Raw genomic sequence first — 19,829 nt, forward strand, 5'->3', positions numbered from 1 at the left:
ACCATGTTATGTCATGTCAGGGGGCAAGTGATGACAACAATCCATTTGAAAACACACAATCCAATGCAGTGCTGAATGTCTTGGGGAAAAAAAATAAAGTTTTTCTTTTCTAAATCACATTTTTTTTTACTTGAGGGAATATCACTCAAACTGCTGTTTGATTGTGCATTTTACAGTGTTTATCTGTTTTTGCAAACAAACTCAATTAACTTCCAAAGAGGGCTGAAATTATAAAACTCTGGAAAAAAATCCGAATGATACCTCTTCACTTTTATGGCCAATTTGCTTTAATAGTTCAAACAAGGTGCCATCTTTGTGGCATCTTGCCTCATTACTCTATGTCACATCCAACACAGGATATGAATTTTTAAAAATAAAGTCGTTAACAAGTAGGTAAGGTCATCAGTCTTTCAATCAGGTTGCTCGAAACGCATTTCCACTGCATTTCAATCACTGATGCAACTAACCTGAATTAAAACAAAACCAAATACTTGACAGTTTCATCATAGGAGGCATCAGTTGCAAGACTTAAGTTTGGATAAAACACCCTCCCCATTGGCCAATCCATAAGGATATTGTCACCATAAAAAGCCCGGGGACCCTCCATCTCTCTCTCCTGCTTAGCTTACTTCTCCAGAGCCGCACAAGCACACATTTGATGATTTGCAGTTTTTTTTGGCTTCATGTTTATTGACCTCAAATAACTTGGCCACACACACTTAAACACACTGTACATGGAGAGCACAATCCACCAATCAACCAAAGGCAGCTGACATTAATGGCTGCTTGGCCAGCTTTAATACTGGGACACCGCCTTTTTTAAATCATAACAGCGATGTGTGGAACATGGCGCTGATGAGGAGTGTATTCTCTTCACGTATTTCTTTGTATGAAACACTACAGGAGGTGATGCATGTTCTCTTCTTGAGAGTGAATGAGGAAAACAATGAGTGAAAAAAAAGCCATTACTGCCACATCTTTCTTGGTTGACATCTCATTTTACAGTGGCCTATAAGAGAATGTGTTATGCTGTTCCTGAACAATATGGCTTTCACCGAAATATATGCATGAGTGAACAGTGGCCTAAAATCGGGTGCCCTGTTTCAGTAGGAATTGCCACATTATTATTGAATAGAAAACAAAATTAGCATCATTTCTAGCTCAATCATGTTGGTCGGGTAGCAGTTCCAGTGTGAGGGTGTTCTGAAGCTGCAGCGGATTTAGCGCTGGCAATGTACTTCTCGTCGTGTAAGGGGATTTCTGACCCCCTAGGGCACATAAACCCTGCGATAATTACACTGGATTTTTACGAGTGAGGCAATATTGTTTTAGCTTTTTTTTTCCTCCCGCCTCAATAGATCTGAAAATGAGCGGTGACAGCAGCAACAACAGCAGTCTAATTACCAGCAGCGCACCGCAACAGGAGAAAAGATGCTGGCCAAGGCATTTCATGTAGTGGAGACGCCATGCAGGTCTGCGGTTCTGCGTTGATGTGCATTCTCCATAGCCCACCTGAAGCTTCTGAAGCGCTATGAACGGGCTCGTGGGGAGTTTTAGCCCTACAATTAAAGCCAACACAGCTGCTCCCACTGGGATTTATATTAAAGCATTACTAATGATTCCAAGTCTTGGCTGCGCTGGCAAAGAAAATATATACAGGCACACTGTAAAAGAATGGGTCAAATTTTGATTTTAATGTGTATAGCGCTTAACTGAGGGTTGATATTGCTGTTTGGACACAAATACAGACACAAAGTGTAGACATTGGAGGATGATTTGCGTCACTGATAGTGCTTACTACACAAAACACACACCAAAGTAGCGCTGGATATTCAACTTGACAACAGTTCCCGTCTGAGACAAGGCTTTTAAGAGGCACATAAGCTGCTCTAATCAACCATTTCATCTTACCACAAGGTAATATAACCACGTTAATGTGAAAGGTGTCATTAATAGCACTAGGCGTATGTTCCCCTTAACCTCTCGTCAGCCCAGCTTTGTAGCATTTTCAGTTCATACAGTAGTCTCTGTTTTGCAGTCCACATCTTATCCCTAACAGTCCCCACTGAGCAAAAATAAGAGTCGATGTTGGACTACCATTTGTAAAGTTGTCACAAACATTATTCCAAAAAGGAAAGTTAATGTTGCTCTGTGTGAACCACAGCAACTTCTAAAGGTGGTAATAAGTGGATTTTAAGTTTGCTCTGCTACTCCCAGGTGGCTATAAAAAAAACAAAAGAAATGAATCAATTAACAGCTTTCTACTTTAACAACACCAGCAACAATACTAGCCGTCCAGGCAGACCAGTTAGCGAGCCTGGAGCCACTGGAAACCTGCAGGACAAGAAAAAAAATCCTTTTTTTTTTTTTTTTTTAGTAATTAAATAGTGGAAAAGAGTGTCAGCAGCTGAAGTCACACATTTGCTAGCCATTGATGCAGCACACCTACGGGAGAAGCCGGGAGAGTAAAGGTGGATTGTTTGTGATTTGTTTGAGTTGGGCACCCACCATTCAACCAATAAAATAAAAATCTACACTGCCAACAAGGAGCAGGGATGTTTCCAAATTACCTGCAGCAGCCGAATATTTTGAAACACATGACACCATCAAGCCTCGGGACCAGTTTGCAACGGACTATATGTTAAAATCCAAAGGAAGAATTAAGAAAAAAAATAAACACAAACACAAAGCTTTAATGTTTGTGCAAGTAAAGCCCGGATGGTTCCTCATTAAAAAAAAATGTCACCCCCTCATTAAATTTCAATTTAACCACCTGCTGGAGGAAGTTCAAAGTTAATATCTGTCGCCTCCACAGGATTTTGGTGAGGAATAACACATCAAACATACTGAAGCAAACAGGCCGAGATGGTATCTGAGAATTTTACAACATGTCTGCTTCTAAAGGAGCAACTCTGCATGTCTAGAGGACCCTGAGAGCTGGAAAATGAACTTGTGGATGCTGCCGGTCACACTGGGGAGCCAACTCACCCAAAATTGAAGGTTGCGCTTTCTGGAAAAAAAAAAAAAACATCTTTCACCAAAGTAAAATAATGGTGTGTGGTGAGTCTTCTCGTTGCAGAATTGGCATTTACAACCGCTTTGGTATGACAAGCATTGCTTCTGAGAACTTTGGTTCACTATATCACTATATAATACACTATTAAGACACCATTTTGGTGCGGCCGTTTGATGGGCTTTACAGTCCCTTTTATGGCTTAGTCAGCTTGGACGAGTGCAGTGACGACTGCACAGTAATTTCAAGTCAAGTTTAAAAAGTATCTCAGGTTGAAAGAACTCCAGCAAATGTTTACAGTATTTTTTGTACTGTTTCCTATCAAATCAATAAAAATACATTAGCAAACTAGATCAATGTATATCTCATTAATCTGACTATGTAAAGTAGATTTATCTTAACATGTGAAAATCATGGCCAGAGTCATAACTACACAAACATATCCCAAAATACAATCACATGAAGCCACACAAAGTTTTAAGGCAGCAAATTCGAGTCATCTTTTGGTGTGAGTAACATATACTCTTACTGAATGTTGGCGCTAAATTCCTAAAAAAAACCTGCCTTGAATTAATGGTCCCATATTATGCTCACTCTTTAGCTTCATACTGTAATTTTAGTTGCCTCGTAGAAAATGTTGACTGCTTTAATGTTTAATAAAACAAAAAACATATCTATTCACCCTCTGTCTGAACACTCAATTTTAGCTCCTGTCTCTTTAAGGCCCCTCTCCCAAAAAGCCCACTCTTCTCTGATTGGTCGACCGTCACAGGCCTGAGTAGGCATTGCACGCCATGTTTTTGCTTCAGCTCCACCAGTTTTTTGCAACCATGGCCATACAGAGGGCATGGCTGAGAGCAGTGAGCGTACAGTTGTGACATCACACCCTTACAGAATTCGTGACGGCACATTTAAAGGCGCAATTTCTGAACTCGAGCTGTGTGGAGTCTCCATAGATTAAATGATACTTTCGCAATACTTATACTTACACGATATGTATACTAATCTTAAAAAAAAGACAGTTAATCATAATTTCAGCAATAATTTCAATCATTAAAGGCACTTGTAATGCTTCTAACATGTGAATAAATGCTGTCTTTCTTCAAGTCTTCTGTGGTAGTAAGTTGAATATATTGTGGTTTTGGTCAAACAGTCTGACAAACCTGACCCTGAGGAACAAAAAGAAAAACCCAAAGACAGAGCAAAACTGCAAGGGTCAGGCTCAGTTCCATAGGTCTGGGCATGCTCGCCTTAATGCAATTTCTTGGCCCTTTTGGCATCTTTTTTGTGATGTTGCCATGTTCCAAGATGTCAGCTATTACATTAACAGGAACAATAACATACTTTTGCCCAAAATTAGATTCAAATTGATGTTGCAAACTTGATGTTACAAACCAAATGAGTGGCTTGATGAATTAATAGCTTGGGTTATTAAACAGAAAATAAAGAAGTCAGTGCTACTGCAGATTTGATAGAAACATGTCAAAAGGCTGTGTCATTTTAACAATCAGGATTGAGAGAGATCTTGCAGCTTGACTTGCACTGTGCCTCTGAAATCCTGAAGGCACTTGACTCTGACTTGACTTAAATCACTTAAAACAGGTTACAGAAAAGAAAACGTTGTTTGGGCACTCCTAGGCAGAGCAAGGAGAAAAAGTATATCAAAGTTCTTTATTTAGACGGCCAATAATTGTTTTAATCACCAGCGGGCCCCTGTGTTCTGAACCATTAAACCTTTTTCTCTTTGTTTTGCTTCAGAGTGCCTGAGGAGCAGTTTTGTTTTTGTTGTGACCTGTCTTTTCAACCTCAACACCACCTTTCAGCACCCTGGAGTGATGGAGCTCTTGTCCCTTGCATTTTTATTTGTGTTTGGAGGAGGCTCTCAAAAACAACACTGATTACTGGCACCAGAAAAAGCAACCCGCACTCAACCCCACGAGTGCTTTATTTCTGTGCAACTGTTTTCACACAGAAAGCCTGCTGTCTTAAAGTTTTTACTGTCTCTCTGTTGAAAAGCTGCTTATCTGAGAAACAGACTATCAAACATGTGTGGAGTGTGTGTGTGAGTTTAGAGAGGCAGAGAGAGAGAGAAAGAGAGAAAGAGAGAGAGAGAGAGAGAGAGAGTTGTGAGGCAGACAACGGTACGCCTTGTTGGGGTCGGTCGGTTACAACATGAGGCAAAACTTAGGCTTCATTCATGGTAGGGTGCAAACTGCCTTTTTGGAAGAAATGCTCACTGTATTTCCTTTCAGGGAGTTCAATATATTTTGGTGACCTGCATCCGCTTTTTTCTTTTCCCCCCTCTCTTTCTCTCAAAGAACAAACAACCCAATGTCACCATCTTAAAGGTCAAGTGACAAACTGTTTCCACTCTCCAGCCGCCCAACGTGACTGATAAAGAAGCAGAAATATCAGAGCTTAAAATACTAAGAAATTACTTAAAAGGTTGAGAGAGATGTAAGATTGTGAATGGAGCTGATTATTACCTCCGCCATGAATGTTTTGGTCCTGTTTGTTTTCATTCCAGCTGGTAGAAAATGTTAAAAACTACTAAACAACAACTACAGTTTCAGCACTGTGTAGACCCAGATGGAAATGAAATAACGCTCTCAGAGCATGACTAGAGCTCTCTAGCTTTTTTTATTCTTTCTCGTTCATCTTTCATCTTGCGGTCATGTGCATTTTCTATCTTACAATCTCATGATCCAATGCAACATTCATCTAATTGTGATCCACAACATAACCTCCTTGGGTGGTGAGGGAGGTGATAATAGAAAGAGACAGAGAACAATGAATCACTGAGGCATCACTCATAGGATTGAAAATCAGCCCTTTTTTTTTTTTTTTTTTTTTTTTTTTTTTAACAGATAATCACTACTTTAGCTGATTTCACTGATGATGATTTCCCTGATGAGTTTTGTTCAGCCTGGCTGATGAGATTACAGTCCGGCAAGACCAAAAGTGGTGAAGCAGCCAGATAACGTCACCGTCTCGCACTGCCACTCCAAACTAGTTATTGTACTTTCAAAAGTAAGAGGACAGTCCGACTGCTTCCTACTTTATTCAGTTTCCTTGCTAGAGACCTGTTACTTTTTAACAAATTTGTTTTTCCACCCACACAGAGTATTGTCCTTGTGCTGCCTTGTTCTTGATTGATGTGTTTTTAGGAGAAATCTAACTATCAATTATAATAAAAAAAAAACATCCAGTAAAACATGAAGGACATTTAAATTAGGTGCTTTGTTCAGCCATGAGTAGTTGTGGATTCTTTCTTTTTTTCACGAAATACATCCTCTTAAATATACAGATTCAAACATATTTTTTATATTCAATTGACCTTTTTTTTTTGCTTTTTCTTGTTTGATTTCCTCTGCTCCAGTGTTTTATATATTGCTATAAGACTAAATGCCTATACATAATATACAACCGTATGAAACCAGCACAAGGATTTCGATATAAATATACATCTTTTAAAATCAAGGGCACCCTTGTAGCTGTGACCCTTTGCTGCATATCATCGCTGTCTCTCTAATCCCGTTTCCTGTCACTCTTCAGCTGTTCAATTAAATAAAGCCTTGAGAAGGCCAAAAATATAGCTCTAGTTTTAAAAAAAAAAAACAACTATTAAATTAAAACCTAGGCAGGTAGAAGAGCTGCCTAAAGCTTGTGCCAACAAAAGGATTGAAAGCTTGGTACAAAATACTTGAGGGCAGTACAAAAACCCAACATTTCCACATAAACAAGTGAGAAAGCAGCACTTGAGATAAAATCACAGAAACAACACTTAATCACAAGATGAGTTCTGGGCTATTTCTCTGATGTGCATGGTGTAACTTCCAGGAAGTATTATTTCAGCCCTCACATTCTTACACAATTCAAAAACATTTGAGTCAAGCAAAGGAAATGCAAAGTTTTGCAATACTACACACACACACACACACACACACACACACACACACACACACACACACACACACAAATCTCCTACGTGCCCCACAAACAGCTGTTGACGTCGCTTTCCTACTTTTTTGGGATGAGCTTTTCTCTGTAAAGCACACGGTGGATGTAGTATCGCAACAGGCAACAGGAATTTTAAGTATTTGGCTCCAGCGAGCAGGCAGACTGGATGGAAAGAAGAAAGAGATGCTCAGGAGCCCCTTCCAGCTGCCATGTGACTTTTGGAGAGCAGTGTGATGAATCACAGCGAGTCGGTAGAGAACAAAACGTAGCGATTCTCGATTCAAAATATTGCTCAATGCTTCCAAGGTCTTTTCCACCCTCGCTTCAGATCCTTGGCTTGGACTGGAGTCGCTAATTATCACCAGGTTTCAAATGGAAAGAAATCCTCAGACGCAGGCAAGGTTCATATTTCCAAAGAGGCGAGGGACTGTGGATCATATCTTACCAATCCGCTGGTTCATCATGCAAATAGGGATGGGTAGATATCAGATGGAGTGTGATCAGCTTCATTAATGAATTACGTAGTCTACTGATGACACTGTTGTTGTATTCAGCACGTGTCTGGGTCCACGCTGCCTTGATTTGGAGCTTTGAGATTTGGCAGAAGACTTCAAAGCTCTCTGGGGTCGGCTTAAATTTTCCCACACACATATGCACACCAGCAAGAGTGTTCCCACCTCTGACATTGTTGAAATTGCTTCTGTTTATAAAACACAGGAGGATCAATCCTAACCAACATGCATGAAGCAAACCCGATAACCTTCATCCCCCTAACCTTATCCTAATGTTTCATTACTCAAGGTAAATTGCTTTCCCTATCGTTAAATTCTCTCCCATCCTCACACCGTAATTTAAAACATGTGTTTTTATGTTTCAAGGAGTAGGTACCTGTGCAAGGAAATTAAAACACTGCTGAGGGTGGAAAAAGAAAAGCCAGTAACTGTATCTCACGATTCATTTTCTGCTATCACAAGTCGTCCATACAAAAGCTACTCATTAAAGGAAGCTGAGGGCCGCAGCGAATTAGCTCACAGGTTTGTGCAGAAGCAACAGCATCGTCTCATAAAGAGCGTTCATTTGCTCAAACCGTGTTGGCATTTCTTGGTATCTAAACTGATGATGTCTGACTTTGTCTGTGTTGGATATTAGCTGTCGCTGTGGAGAGAGGCTGGAGTTCATCAGGGCACATAAGAACCAAAACAAGCAGGAAACAGGTGGCAAGCACTGCAGAAGCAGCTGTGTACGAACAGCTGCAGAGTGATATCAGCCCTTCACTGGCAGACCTGGATTACCTGCAGCCTACTTTCTCTGTGTGAGGAAGATTCAAGAGGCTTAGGAATATGGACAGTGCAGCTCTGTGAAGGGGCTGGTTAGCAATCTTTTAACAGCCAAATGTGGTTTGTCCTCAGCTGGTACCTTACATGTAGTTGAAGATGTTCTGACATAAGTCGGTGGCTGTGTGAGTCGGTGAGATGCTGAGCTGGGAAACTCAATGAAGTTGTGAAAAATCGTAGAAACAATGTGAATCGCGGGTTCATGATTAGCTATGAGTGGTGATTTGAGAGCAGTGAGCTCTTTGTTGGACGCAATGTAGATGCTTAGTACAAACAAAGCTCATTGCATCACAACAATGTTATGTGTTGTTGATGAAGGTTCTCTGTCATCCAGGTCATTGTGATTCAAAGTGCTGTATCGTTGGTAACTGGACTTGTTTCAGTATCTTGACATTTCACCTCTCATCCAAGAGGCTTCTTCAGTTCCTTGGTGTCATCGAAGGAATTATTTTTCTTCTTCAGACGTAAGTGGACAGCAGAGGCTAGACCTGAGGAGTGGGCCCTCTATTTTGTAATTGAAACACCAACAACTATGAATGACCACTGAGCAGTCTGAGGTGACATGGATCGCAATTAGATGCTAAAAATGACCTGATGAAGCTCCAAAGTACCAAAATATTGTTGTCATTAAACTACATTGCAAGTGAAGTGGAGAGTGTGTGGGAATGTTTTTTCCTGACGGAGCCAAAAGCATCAAATTGCTTCTTTTGTCCAAAAAACTGTCCAAAATCCAAAGACCAAAGACTGATCATAAAAGTAATTGCTGATTTATTTTCATTCAATCCACATCATTGCTGCTCCAGTGACATACCTTGCTCAATTGCAAATAAGATAAAGATAAGTGAGCTTTTATGCTTCCTACAGACTTTCATGTCCATACACTAATCTAAAATCTTGCGACCCTCCTTCAGGTTACAACCTTCCGGATCACAGCACTCCATCTCTTACAACACCCAGCAAATGACAAAGACCTTCCAGTCCTTTTTTTCTTCTTTCAATCCAGTCTTTGGGACAAGGTCTTGGCAGACACAGAACCCTCTCCAGAAAGAATGAAGCACAACCTCCCTAGGCTTCACGTGGAAACACATGGTCAAACAGCATCATTCATCTTTCACCCACTTCACTGGGTTGAAGCAGACCCTCGGAAGGTTTCCAGAGCTTTTGCTCTGAAAATCAAAGGAATCGTGAGCCTGCTGAGACAAAATGACTTTTTTGATGCTCCCACAAAAAGAAATACAGTATCTGGAGAAGGGGGGGGGGGGATAATATGAGAGAGCAGTGCATACAGGCACCTTGCATAAACCCTTTCTTCCAGCCGAGGTTTGCTGAGCACACATGCTTGCGTTTAGCAGTGCCCTACTTTGCACCGCGCACATTCACTGAGCAGCTTAAGTCGTTCATTTCTCTCTGCCCAGACAAACCAGAATTCAAGAGGAACCTAAACAAAATGAAGCAATTACATGACCCAACCCCAAAATCAGTCTCCTAACAGCTGCTGGTGAAAAAGCGTTTTGCATACATTTTCTAACCAGGCTGCGGATTCTGCTGTGATATTTAGGTCCAACAGGGGGAAATAGGAGCTTTTACATTTAATCAGTACTAAAAAGTACTGAGATGAACCTCTGCTTCAGATGCAATAGTGAATAGCTTAATAATTACGGCAGTAAGAAGCTTGGCAGTGGTGAAAACACCTTACTCCAACCTGTCTTCTATTGCCAATTACACTCACTGAGTCTTTCTCACTCCCCTCCCTGATAGATCACATTTTCAGGTTTTAGCAGGATTACAACTCAAAGACTATTCTCTTCTCCCTTTTTTGTATCTTCCCTCCCTTGAGTGTGTTTTTCATTCCTGCCAGCTCGCAAAATTCCTCTGCACTCAGCCAGCCCCCACTCTGCTTAACACATCTGTGTGACAAATATAAATCACTGTTTTCTTTCAGGATCTCTTTCTCTCTCGTTCTCTCTCTCGCTCTCTCTAAGTCTACCTTTTCTTTTTTCTCTTAGTCTGTCTCTCTCAGAGCTTGGGCTCAATTTCCCAAACTTCACCCTATCGTGAAAGTCATTGATACGCCCTCTGACATGAGGCTTTTCACTAGTTTCTCACTCTATTTTCACTACCATGTGAAAATAAAACCTCATATCCAAGTGCTGCTGAGGGTGAATCCTGCACCTGGGCGTCAGGCCAGATAACAGCAGATCTGATCTCAGGGGCACAGAGGAGTCCAGACATTTGCTCCCAGTGTAATTCTCATTTCCCCAGGATCACGCACACACACACACACATAAATGCACACAAACATATTCATCTGTCAACATAAATAGCTCTGTATTTGTGAATGAATGAAAGGTTGAAATAAATATAGTCAAATGCTCATCATGTGAAGGTAAAGAGTGTGGGCAGTGCGCTTAAGAGATTCTGTGTGTTTGTTTTCGTGTGTGTTCATCAGTCTATTAAGGTGTACCAGGCAGCATTTTAAACCTCTATATATCATCAGAGCCGAAACTGTTTCTGATTATCTGATTTCTGGACTGACGGACAGTTAATCGCCAACAATTTCAACGATCATCATCTATCAAGAAGAAATGCCAAAAATATGCAGGAACCAGTTTCCGAAGTGGGAAGATTTGCTGTTTATTAATTGTTTTATGCTATTGTATAATAGGTAGACCCAGACCGACATCTCTGTTGGATGATATTATCAGTTAATATTAGCCTATCATAAACAGTATATTTGTTGTCTGCGTATATTTAACGATAAAACTTAGATTTTACATAGATTATAATAAACATGGAGATTCTTGGGATGATTTGATTACATTCCAAGTAAGTTTACTGGGTGTCATTTTACAGGATAAAGTTTAACATTTAACTGTAAAATATCCTTCCTCCCTTACACATAAGTGTTTAATAAAAACATTTGAAACAAACGTGTGTATATTGATGGATATATCGATATCAGTATTTTTTTTCTTCCTGATATCGGCCGATATCTGGCCCCCATATTGCATGGAATTATGGCACTTGGGCAGTCTGCTATAGCATGGTCAATCTGTTTGCTCTTGGCTGACACCTGGTCACACTATGGCCTGCTTATGGCAAACAGGAGCGGACCGTCCAAGTACCGTCATTCCATGCGGTATGTTGGACCGATGAGGGCGTCTGGTACAATTCTGCTATCTGAGAAAAATAAGGCATTAGTCAGGCTCTAATAAAACCAAAAACAAATTTCTTGTGAAAGCTTTTTTTTCCTCTTTCTGTTTTATTAAAGGACGAAAGGGATGATTAATTAATTCATTGTAAAACATTTTAACACATGAACAGATAAAAACAATAACTTGTTGCAGCCCTTTGTATCATTAACTGTTACCTGTACTGTTTGTGCTGGTTTCCCTCAGAACTAAGACTACATTACGTGATAAACTTTCTTCCTTCACGTTGCAGCATATCACAAATCTCTCTTGGTTGTGTTATGTCTTGCCTGCTGGTCTTTGAATTTTTTACCATTATATATGTATTGCCTAACAAACAACAAGGAATTGCAGATTAGAAATGCCACACATTAGATGATTGATATTTGGTGATTTAGAATAAGTGTTTTGATTACATTATTTGTCCACCAGAGAGCACTGACAAGTATCAGTACCAATCATCTCTCAACTGCATAATATCCCTGTCAGTTCACTCAGTATCTTGGAGACCACTTTCATAACCAGCTTAAAGGAATCCTGGTCAAATTTGTTTTGCTCAAGTTATGCAGTTATGTCAAAAAATTAAAAAAGAATGTTGGTGGATATATTGTGATCAAATTATAAAAATAGAAAATATTGGTATTGGCCGAAAAGATTCTGTAAAATTCATTCACTTTGAGATTCCAGGCACGTTTTCCATTTGTTTGAACCCGAGTGATTTTGGTTCCAGGAAATGTATTTGCTCAATTTGAACATTTTTACTTTTTTGTTTGCGGGTTCCTTTGAGCCTTTGTGAGTATTCACCCACAGCGAGAGTGCCATCAGGTTGGGATCCTTTGACTTCTGTCAGGATGGATGCAGGACTGCTGTGTTATCAGAATTTGGTTATTGTTATCTGAGTGTCTTTACAGATGGGAAGTGTGATTACACTTTACAACTGATGTACAAACACTATTTGGTTGAGCAAACAGTCTCTCTCCACAAGGTCCATTGAGTAGCCACCATGGAACTTTTCATGTCAACTGATCTTCTTAAGCAGACAGAGTTTGTTTGTTGACATTAAATTGTAGATTTGCAACTTTTTGTTAAACTTCTACTTCCTTTTAACTTCCACCCCTGGGGGTGCAAAGACGACTGAATGTGTCTGAGTCCCAGCTACCAACAACACAGCATAAAACACGAGATTATTCATTCACTTCATTCTCTAATGGAGGCAAGAAAGCAGGTAGAAATGGAGCCAAGCTGCCAGCCTGACTGGATCGCCAGTCAGCCTTAATTGTCCCTGGAGATTTGTGCCTGATGGCAGGAAAAACTACATTGAAAAAGCGAGGTTTATAGGGAACCAATCTAAATGAGTATAGGCTTCACACTATGCAACCAACATTTACTTCAGAATTTTTGACACGTTTGGCTGTACAAATGTGGCTTTTACAACTGACTGACGCAGTAAGAGTCACAACTCATGTGGTACAGGTGGTTTTTGATTCAGTGTGACTCACACTTTCGAGAAATATCAACATCTCTGATGTCAACCAAGATATTTTTTTAAATACACTTAAAAATCACAGAAAGGGACACACCTAATGCTTTCTGACTTTAAGAATCATCTTCTTTGGAAGCTTTTCTCAGTAATCCACCAATTACAGTCATTTTTATCTTCACATCCATCATGTAAACAGGAAATGCCAATATTTATTTCAGCATGACTTTTTCAGGGTGTGAACTTAACAAAACATAAATAAAGAAATTATTATTTCCCAAATGTAGGACAACAATTTCACTTCCTCAGTTGCACTACATTTGTTGGCTAGAACTAAGTATATCTAGTCAACAATGTCTAGGAACCTGTCAACATAAAAGGTAAATGTTCATTTTATTCACTTAATATTTTCAAACTGTGGTGGTTCTACTGGAAATTTTACAAAATAATGTTCAGTTAGCACCGTTTAATGGAACTGTATGACACGTTAACCTCTTAAAAATATCAGGAGATATGTCCAAGTGAGAAAGTCTTATGACAAATTTCTTAACCTTCAAAGATGGAAAACATTAGGATGTTGTGAGAATCCCTTTCAGATAAAAACTGTTGATCCGCCGGAGCTCTGTAAAGAAACAATGTTCTGGGGGATTATTAGCACCTTTCTATGTGTAATCCTCTGGCTCTTGTTTGCTTTTGTTGGCATCTCAAATCACAGAAAATGCTCGCAGCTGTTTTACTTAAAGGAGTGTCAGCAGAATCATGTTTCTGCACACTGAATTGTTAATACTGAGAAATTAAGAAAAGACGTGGAGAATTATTTATTCAGAATCTTGTTCCACAAACGTCAGGATAATCTTTTGTTATAGGCGCGGCCGTAACAGGCGCAATTCCCACAGTCGAGGTGACCTTAACAAAAGTTGAGAGTACCGCCTTACCATCAGCTGATAGAGAAAGTCAACCCCATCAGAAACTATGCAGAAACACATATGGCCGTAAGTATGTGGACACCCTTGAACAATTCTACAGTCTCCCAACCAGGTTCAGAGGAAATTATTTTCCTATTCTGGTGTGTATAAGCTTGCCTGGCCAGCTCAGGGCCCTGGCCTCAACTCCAATGAACACTTATGTGATTAAGCTGACAGGAATTTGTTAAATGACGGTCAAATGACAAAGTTAACATCAACTTTTGAGACAACGTGTGTTAGACGTGTTAAATAGACCGTCTCCACCTGCTGATGACGAAAGATCAAGTTATATGGTTGGATGATGTTGCATTGTGTTGAGGGATAACACTCTATCCTTTACCTGTGTTGGGAACATCCTCTGTATCATTGCTGTGTTAGTTATTTAGGAGAGGCCCTTTCCTGTTCCAACATGACGGAAGTGGGCAGTGCTAGCGCGCAGATAGTAGAGTGGTTAAGAGCGCATGCCACATGCCACATATGCTGCATGTCACAGACCCCTCTCTCTTCCATTTCCTACCCATCCATTGTCAAATAAAGGTTCATGCGCTCTGGAAAAAAAAAAAAAATAGTGGGCAGTGCTATTGTCCATCAGAAAACAACCTTATCGCGTAACAGCGGTGTTGGACCTCACTGATGCTCTTGTGGCAAAATGGGAGCAAATCCCTGCAGCCAAGTTCCAAAATCTGGTGAGACTGAGTCCAGAGTTGAGACTTGCCGAGATCTTTTTGGAATGAGATGCTCGGTAATTACGTGTCTGCTCCAGTTTCATGCATGAAGTACTTCTTCAACGCATCAAGGATTTTCTTCAGCTGTTACCAGTAACTGATTATTTACCTGCTTCTCATGGCCAGTGCTAATCAGATAACTAATAATTTTACACTATTGTATTTTAAAGCGAAGCTACAAACCTGTAATTTATGCACCACTGACAGGCAAATTATGGTATGAAAAGATTCTTCTTCATCTTCTTCTTCTTCTGTTCTTCTGTCAGTCTGTTGGTGCTGCTTTTGGTAAGTCAATAAAAAAGTATTTGGCTTCATATTATGGGCGCTCTATTGGCTAGAATTTCATCAATATCAGTAAATGGACGATAATTTGCTGTAGAAGCTTTTAATATTTTATCACAGATAATATACTTAAAGTGTTCTTTTAGCCATCAGGTGTCTTTGTATGTATCTTTGTATGTGTCTTTGTATAGCAAGTTAAAGGAAAAACAAAAAAAACTGTTACTCTCTGAATAAAATTTTGTTGTTCCAAGTTTCAAGGTTCCATTTCCTCAGCACCTTTGTTTTTACACAGCTCTGCTACTGTTAATCTGACGCTCAGGCCCCTATAGGAAAGGCAAGGTGCTGAAAAATACAGTACAAAGTGTCGTAACCACACATACAATACTGCGCTCAGGTGGATTGGAAGCAAGCAACAGCTGCAGCACTTTCTAGCCTTGCCTCTTCTTCTCTGTTCCTGTGAAGCCCATTCACAGTGGATGCTTTCTTATCTAACACGGCCTGCAGGAAAACTAGCACTTGGGGTGTCAGCTCATGAAAACTTGTCAATACCACTGACATTAAAGGGCAAAAATATCAAAGGCTGTAGAGTCAGCTCAAAGTGCTGTGAACAAACATAGACAACGCAGCCTTGTCTGATCAGTAGTGAAGATGGCGTCCGAACAAATGCATTATTCCAAACCTTTCACATGTCAGTTACTCAAGTCTTTATATCAAAGTACAAGAAATGCGGTGAAAATCATTGTGTGCATCCAGGGATAATCATAAACCTCTACAGATTACTGATACAAATGCCAGGAAGACACACCTGGAGCTGCCGAGGACACCTGCTGGGACAATTTCACCTGCTGAGCAGCTACTCAAAGGCAAGATGCACCTTGCTCAGAGACATTGCCACAGTGCTTGCTTGTCAAGAGAAGGGAGGAATTACTCATCCCCTGCCGTCACCCACAGTGAGTCCAGAGAATCAATCTTACAATCCTCTAGTCACTGGGTATTATCGACGTGAGATTGGTTCAAGGTATGAAATCCAATCAACACCAAAAAATCACAAGGGGGGAGCATGGCAGAGAATCAAACAGTTGTGATGTCTCTGCTGCACAGTGCAAAAAATCTTTCACAGCACCTGTGAGGATCAATGTTAACCCTTTATCCGCCAAGACAGGAAGGTGCAGTTGTTTTTTAGTTGTTTGTTTAATCTTTACATGTAACTCTGCATGTTGTTGTCATGTGATGCTGGTTAAATACGCCGTTCCAAAAAAAAAGCCCTTATCAGAGACATTTTGCAAGCTTCACAATGTAGACATCAAGGAATACAGTTCATATAAAGAATTAGGTATAGAAGAACTATGCTCCTGGCTGATTATCCGGGCCAGTATTCGGCATTTTTTGTTTATTTGTATCTTGGTTTTCTGTTAGATTGCTGATAAATTATACAAATTTAAAAGTTTGCTATTTTGGCTTTGATATAACATCCTCTCACACAATGTCCCATCCACAACCCTGTCTGATAGGTAACACATCACAATTAACAGCCTATAAACAATATAATAATATGAATCTAGTAAATAGAACCTAACTTTATTAAATAAATGTAGTGTAGAGGAAGTATAATGTAAATTGAACTTAGGTTCAGTGGTTGCTCTTACCTTTCACTGCAAATTAGTAATAGTTCCAAATATTGGTAATCAGCCTCCTGGACTTTAAATAATTGGCACTGTATCAGTCCTGACAAAAGCCATATGGGTCCACCCCCTATCTAAAATATTATTGAATGTCAGTGTTCAGCATTTATTAAGACAGAAAAACAGACCAAAAAAAGGACATGATGCTACGGGCATCTGAAAATGTCAGTGTTCACAGAGCAGATAAAGCCGCCAATGTTCCAAGAAGCAAAGACATCTCCTTGATAAATTCTGAGAAATCACATTTTTTACATCAGTTTGATGTGGAGAATTGCTCTAAACACAATGATATCCATGAGCCTCAGCTATTGTGAAGAATGCAGCCAGAGGCAAAAATCTGAGAAAGCTGTATATTTTTTCTGTATGTGACGTCGTTGCAATCAAGAAAAAAAAACAAACAAAAAACACTGCGATGGCATCACTGAATTAATCCAATAATGACCTAAAATCTGAAAGCAAAATAATTTAAATAAACTGTTGTTGCATGAAGCATTGCTTGCTGCCTCACAGAAGTTGAAGTTATGCTAGTAGTTTATGTTCACAATAATTTATTTTTACATTTTTATTCAAAAAGAAGAGAGCTTCATGTCAATCTAAGCCCAATGCAGCTTTACTTCAGATATCATGGTTGCCTAAATAACCTTTGCTTGTACCTTGCACACCAACAATACAGACTGATAACCACATATATCAGTCACCTGGCCTCCATTTAAATTAGTTTTCCTACCCAAACCGCACAACATCATGGTCGAACGGAGAGCAGTGCAAAGACATGGACCCATGCTGTCACACTGTTGTGACTTGCAACCTGGTAGCCTAAACAGTGCATTATAGCTGTGCTTCTTCTCTTATAGGTGATAATTCATATGGATTGGTGTTGAGAGGAATTTATTTTTCTGAGTAACTGACACTGAAGCGAAACACAAATCTGCTTAAAGTGGAACCAGACGTTCAAGAGGGTTTGTGTCGCATGCAAGGTCTCTCTAGATATTGAGAGATTGAGGCACAGCAGCACATAAACATATTGTTTACCATGCCACACACCACATGCTAGCTCTTCCGCCACGCTTCACCTCAAAGACGTGAGTGAAGACGAAAAAGAGATAACCGAGGGGAGTCCAGAATTAGATGAAATATCACGTATACCCAGCCCCATTATACATTGTCAGAATGTAGACTTACAGTGGTGTCGTGGGCTACCGCTACATTGCAGACATTTCCCTTTCCTTTGGTGATTTGAGAGAAATAAATGTGGGGAAACGGTGTGCCACATCTTAAAACAGGATAATATGATCACACATCTGCCTGCTACTGGCAAGGGACAGAAGTATGACCTGAAGAAATGGCCGAAGGTAAGCTCACTAAGCCAGCGCTAGCCTACTTTATTGAATCTCTTACTTTCAACAGTGAAGCAATTAACAACCTGAAAAGCTCTGAGGCTTATCAGTACTTCCATGGAAATAAAGTAGGGCACGTTTTACCAAAGGAGGTGGAACAGGACCTTGTCTGTTTCGAAGCAGACAGAGCCAAGTCCGATCCTCAGAGTCCCACAGCACTTAGCTAATGGTTAGCTTAGCCCGGTTTGGACAGGATTAAGACTAAGGGGGAAGGATCGACATTTTTACTGTGCTCCCCTGTGATTTAACTCATTGTTCCGCAAGGCTTTTCAACTATCAGGAAATTACCAGATGTGATCTGTAATAGACAGTGATATGCTGAAGGACAATTTGAGTCAAACGTCCCTTCTCAGAACCATACCTCAGTCAGATCTTAACTTCCAAACATGATGCACGCATGTTAAGATTCAATGTGACTTATACCTCCCTAGGATTGCCTGTCACTATCTCTGATGTCAACAAAATAAACACAAATAGTACAAACATCATTCTTAGAAATCATAGAAAAGAGACACACACTTGAGAAATTTTCTGAGAATCATAAAGTTTCTAGGTGTGCTTCAGTATTAAAGCAATCCAGTAATAGTTGTCTATAGATCCATGGATCTGCTACAAAAAACAAATCTTTAACAGTTAATTCAGCCAAATTGACCAATTCGACGAAATGTAAGGAAATATCGATTAACACCTTTCAGACCCCCTGGAGAGAAGAAGTTCATGTTTCTTATTGAAAATTTTAAAGGAAAGGGGCTGTAAATTCTGCCATGTTGGTACTTCTTTCAATCACGGGGATTGGACTGCGGCAATCCCCATTGAGGGGCTGACAAACACATGGCAGTGGCAAAAAATCAATGACTGAATGAAAAGTTATTTGACATAAAAGTGCTGTTTCATTTTATTTATTTTCATTCTTCACATGTCACCAGATCGCAGGACACGCAATCCTTGAATAAAAGAACAATATACTGTTGTAGGAACTCTTTTAAGTTTTAAAAACCCCTGGGCTACAACAACAGCAATGTCTAAGTAATTCTGAATCCCGCACAGCGTTCCTGACTGGACAGGGCAGTGACCTCGGTTCGCTCAGCATCAAATTGAAGAGAAAGTACGACTGTCAGCAGCTAATGTTAGTTGGCTAATTCAGAATTGCCTTCATAAAGACAAACAACTTTAAAGAACAAAAAGGCTGCAGTTTCTTTCTGTGGTCGCTCCTGCTGTGCAGCCAGACGTCAGTTATTATCTCATCTGCACGATAATTCTGTACAATCAATAATTCAAGAAAAAGCTATTATGTATGATCATTTGTTTTGCTTGGTTGGTTTTAGTCTACTCTGTCAGGATCACAAAATGTGGATCCTAGGTCTCACGTGACCTCTTAGAAGTCAGTCATGCTTGGTGTAGACTATGACGATGAACATGATTCATGATTAGAGGTGAAGCTTGACTCACTAGAATGTACAATCTGTTCAAGCCGAGTTGTTTCCTATGCACCCGTAAGCCAATTTGTATATTTCATTTGGTGAGCTTATGGCCTTAACTGTTGTCATGCAGAAAATGAACAGCTTCCCTGCATTCTGTCCCATGGATATGTATGTGTGTCAAAAATATTTTAAAATAGATGTTCTGTAATGTTACTTATTCAACCGACTTTTATAATGGTTATGACTTACGTACATATGATGACTTCATGCTGAGGATGAAGATTTGTAGCCTTATTAGACTTTGGGTGGAAGACCTTTGATAATAGATGTATATGAGCATTAATGGTTGCTCCTTTAAGTGTTGGAGCTATTTTGAGAC

General features: G+C 39.9%; 1 protein-coding gene across 4 annotated transcripts in view; it reads right to left on the reverse strand.

The window, feature by feature from the left end:
• Positions 1-19,829, reverse strand: part of adamts3 (ADAM metallopeptidase with thrombospondin type 1 motif, 3) — a 139,836-nt gene that overhangs the window by 83,935 nt on the left and 36,072 nt on the right. The window contains exon 1 of one of the 4 annotated variants that reach the window (XM_030418207.1): positions 7,419-7,500. The exons of the other annotated variants lie outside the window; for them this stretch is intronic. Coding sequence (XP_030274067.1) covers positions 7,419-7,437 — 19 coding nt within the window. The 5' untranslated portion in view covers positions 7,438-7,500. Of the gene's footprint in view, positions 1-7,418; positions 7,501-19,829 lie in introns of those variants that run through there. 4 annotated transcript variants of the gene reach the window in all.

This window comes from Sparus aurata, chromosome 5, assembly GCF_900880675.1.
Source record: "Sparus aurata chromosome 5, fSpaAur1.1, whole genome shotgun sequence".
In the NCBI taxonomy this organism is placed as follows: domain Eukaryota; kingdom Metazoa; phylum Chordata; class Actinopteri; order Spariformes; family Sparidae; genus Sparus; species Sparus aurata.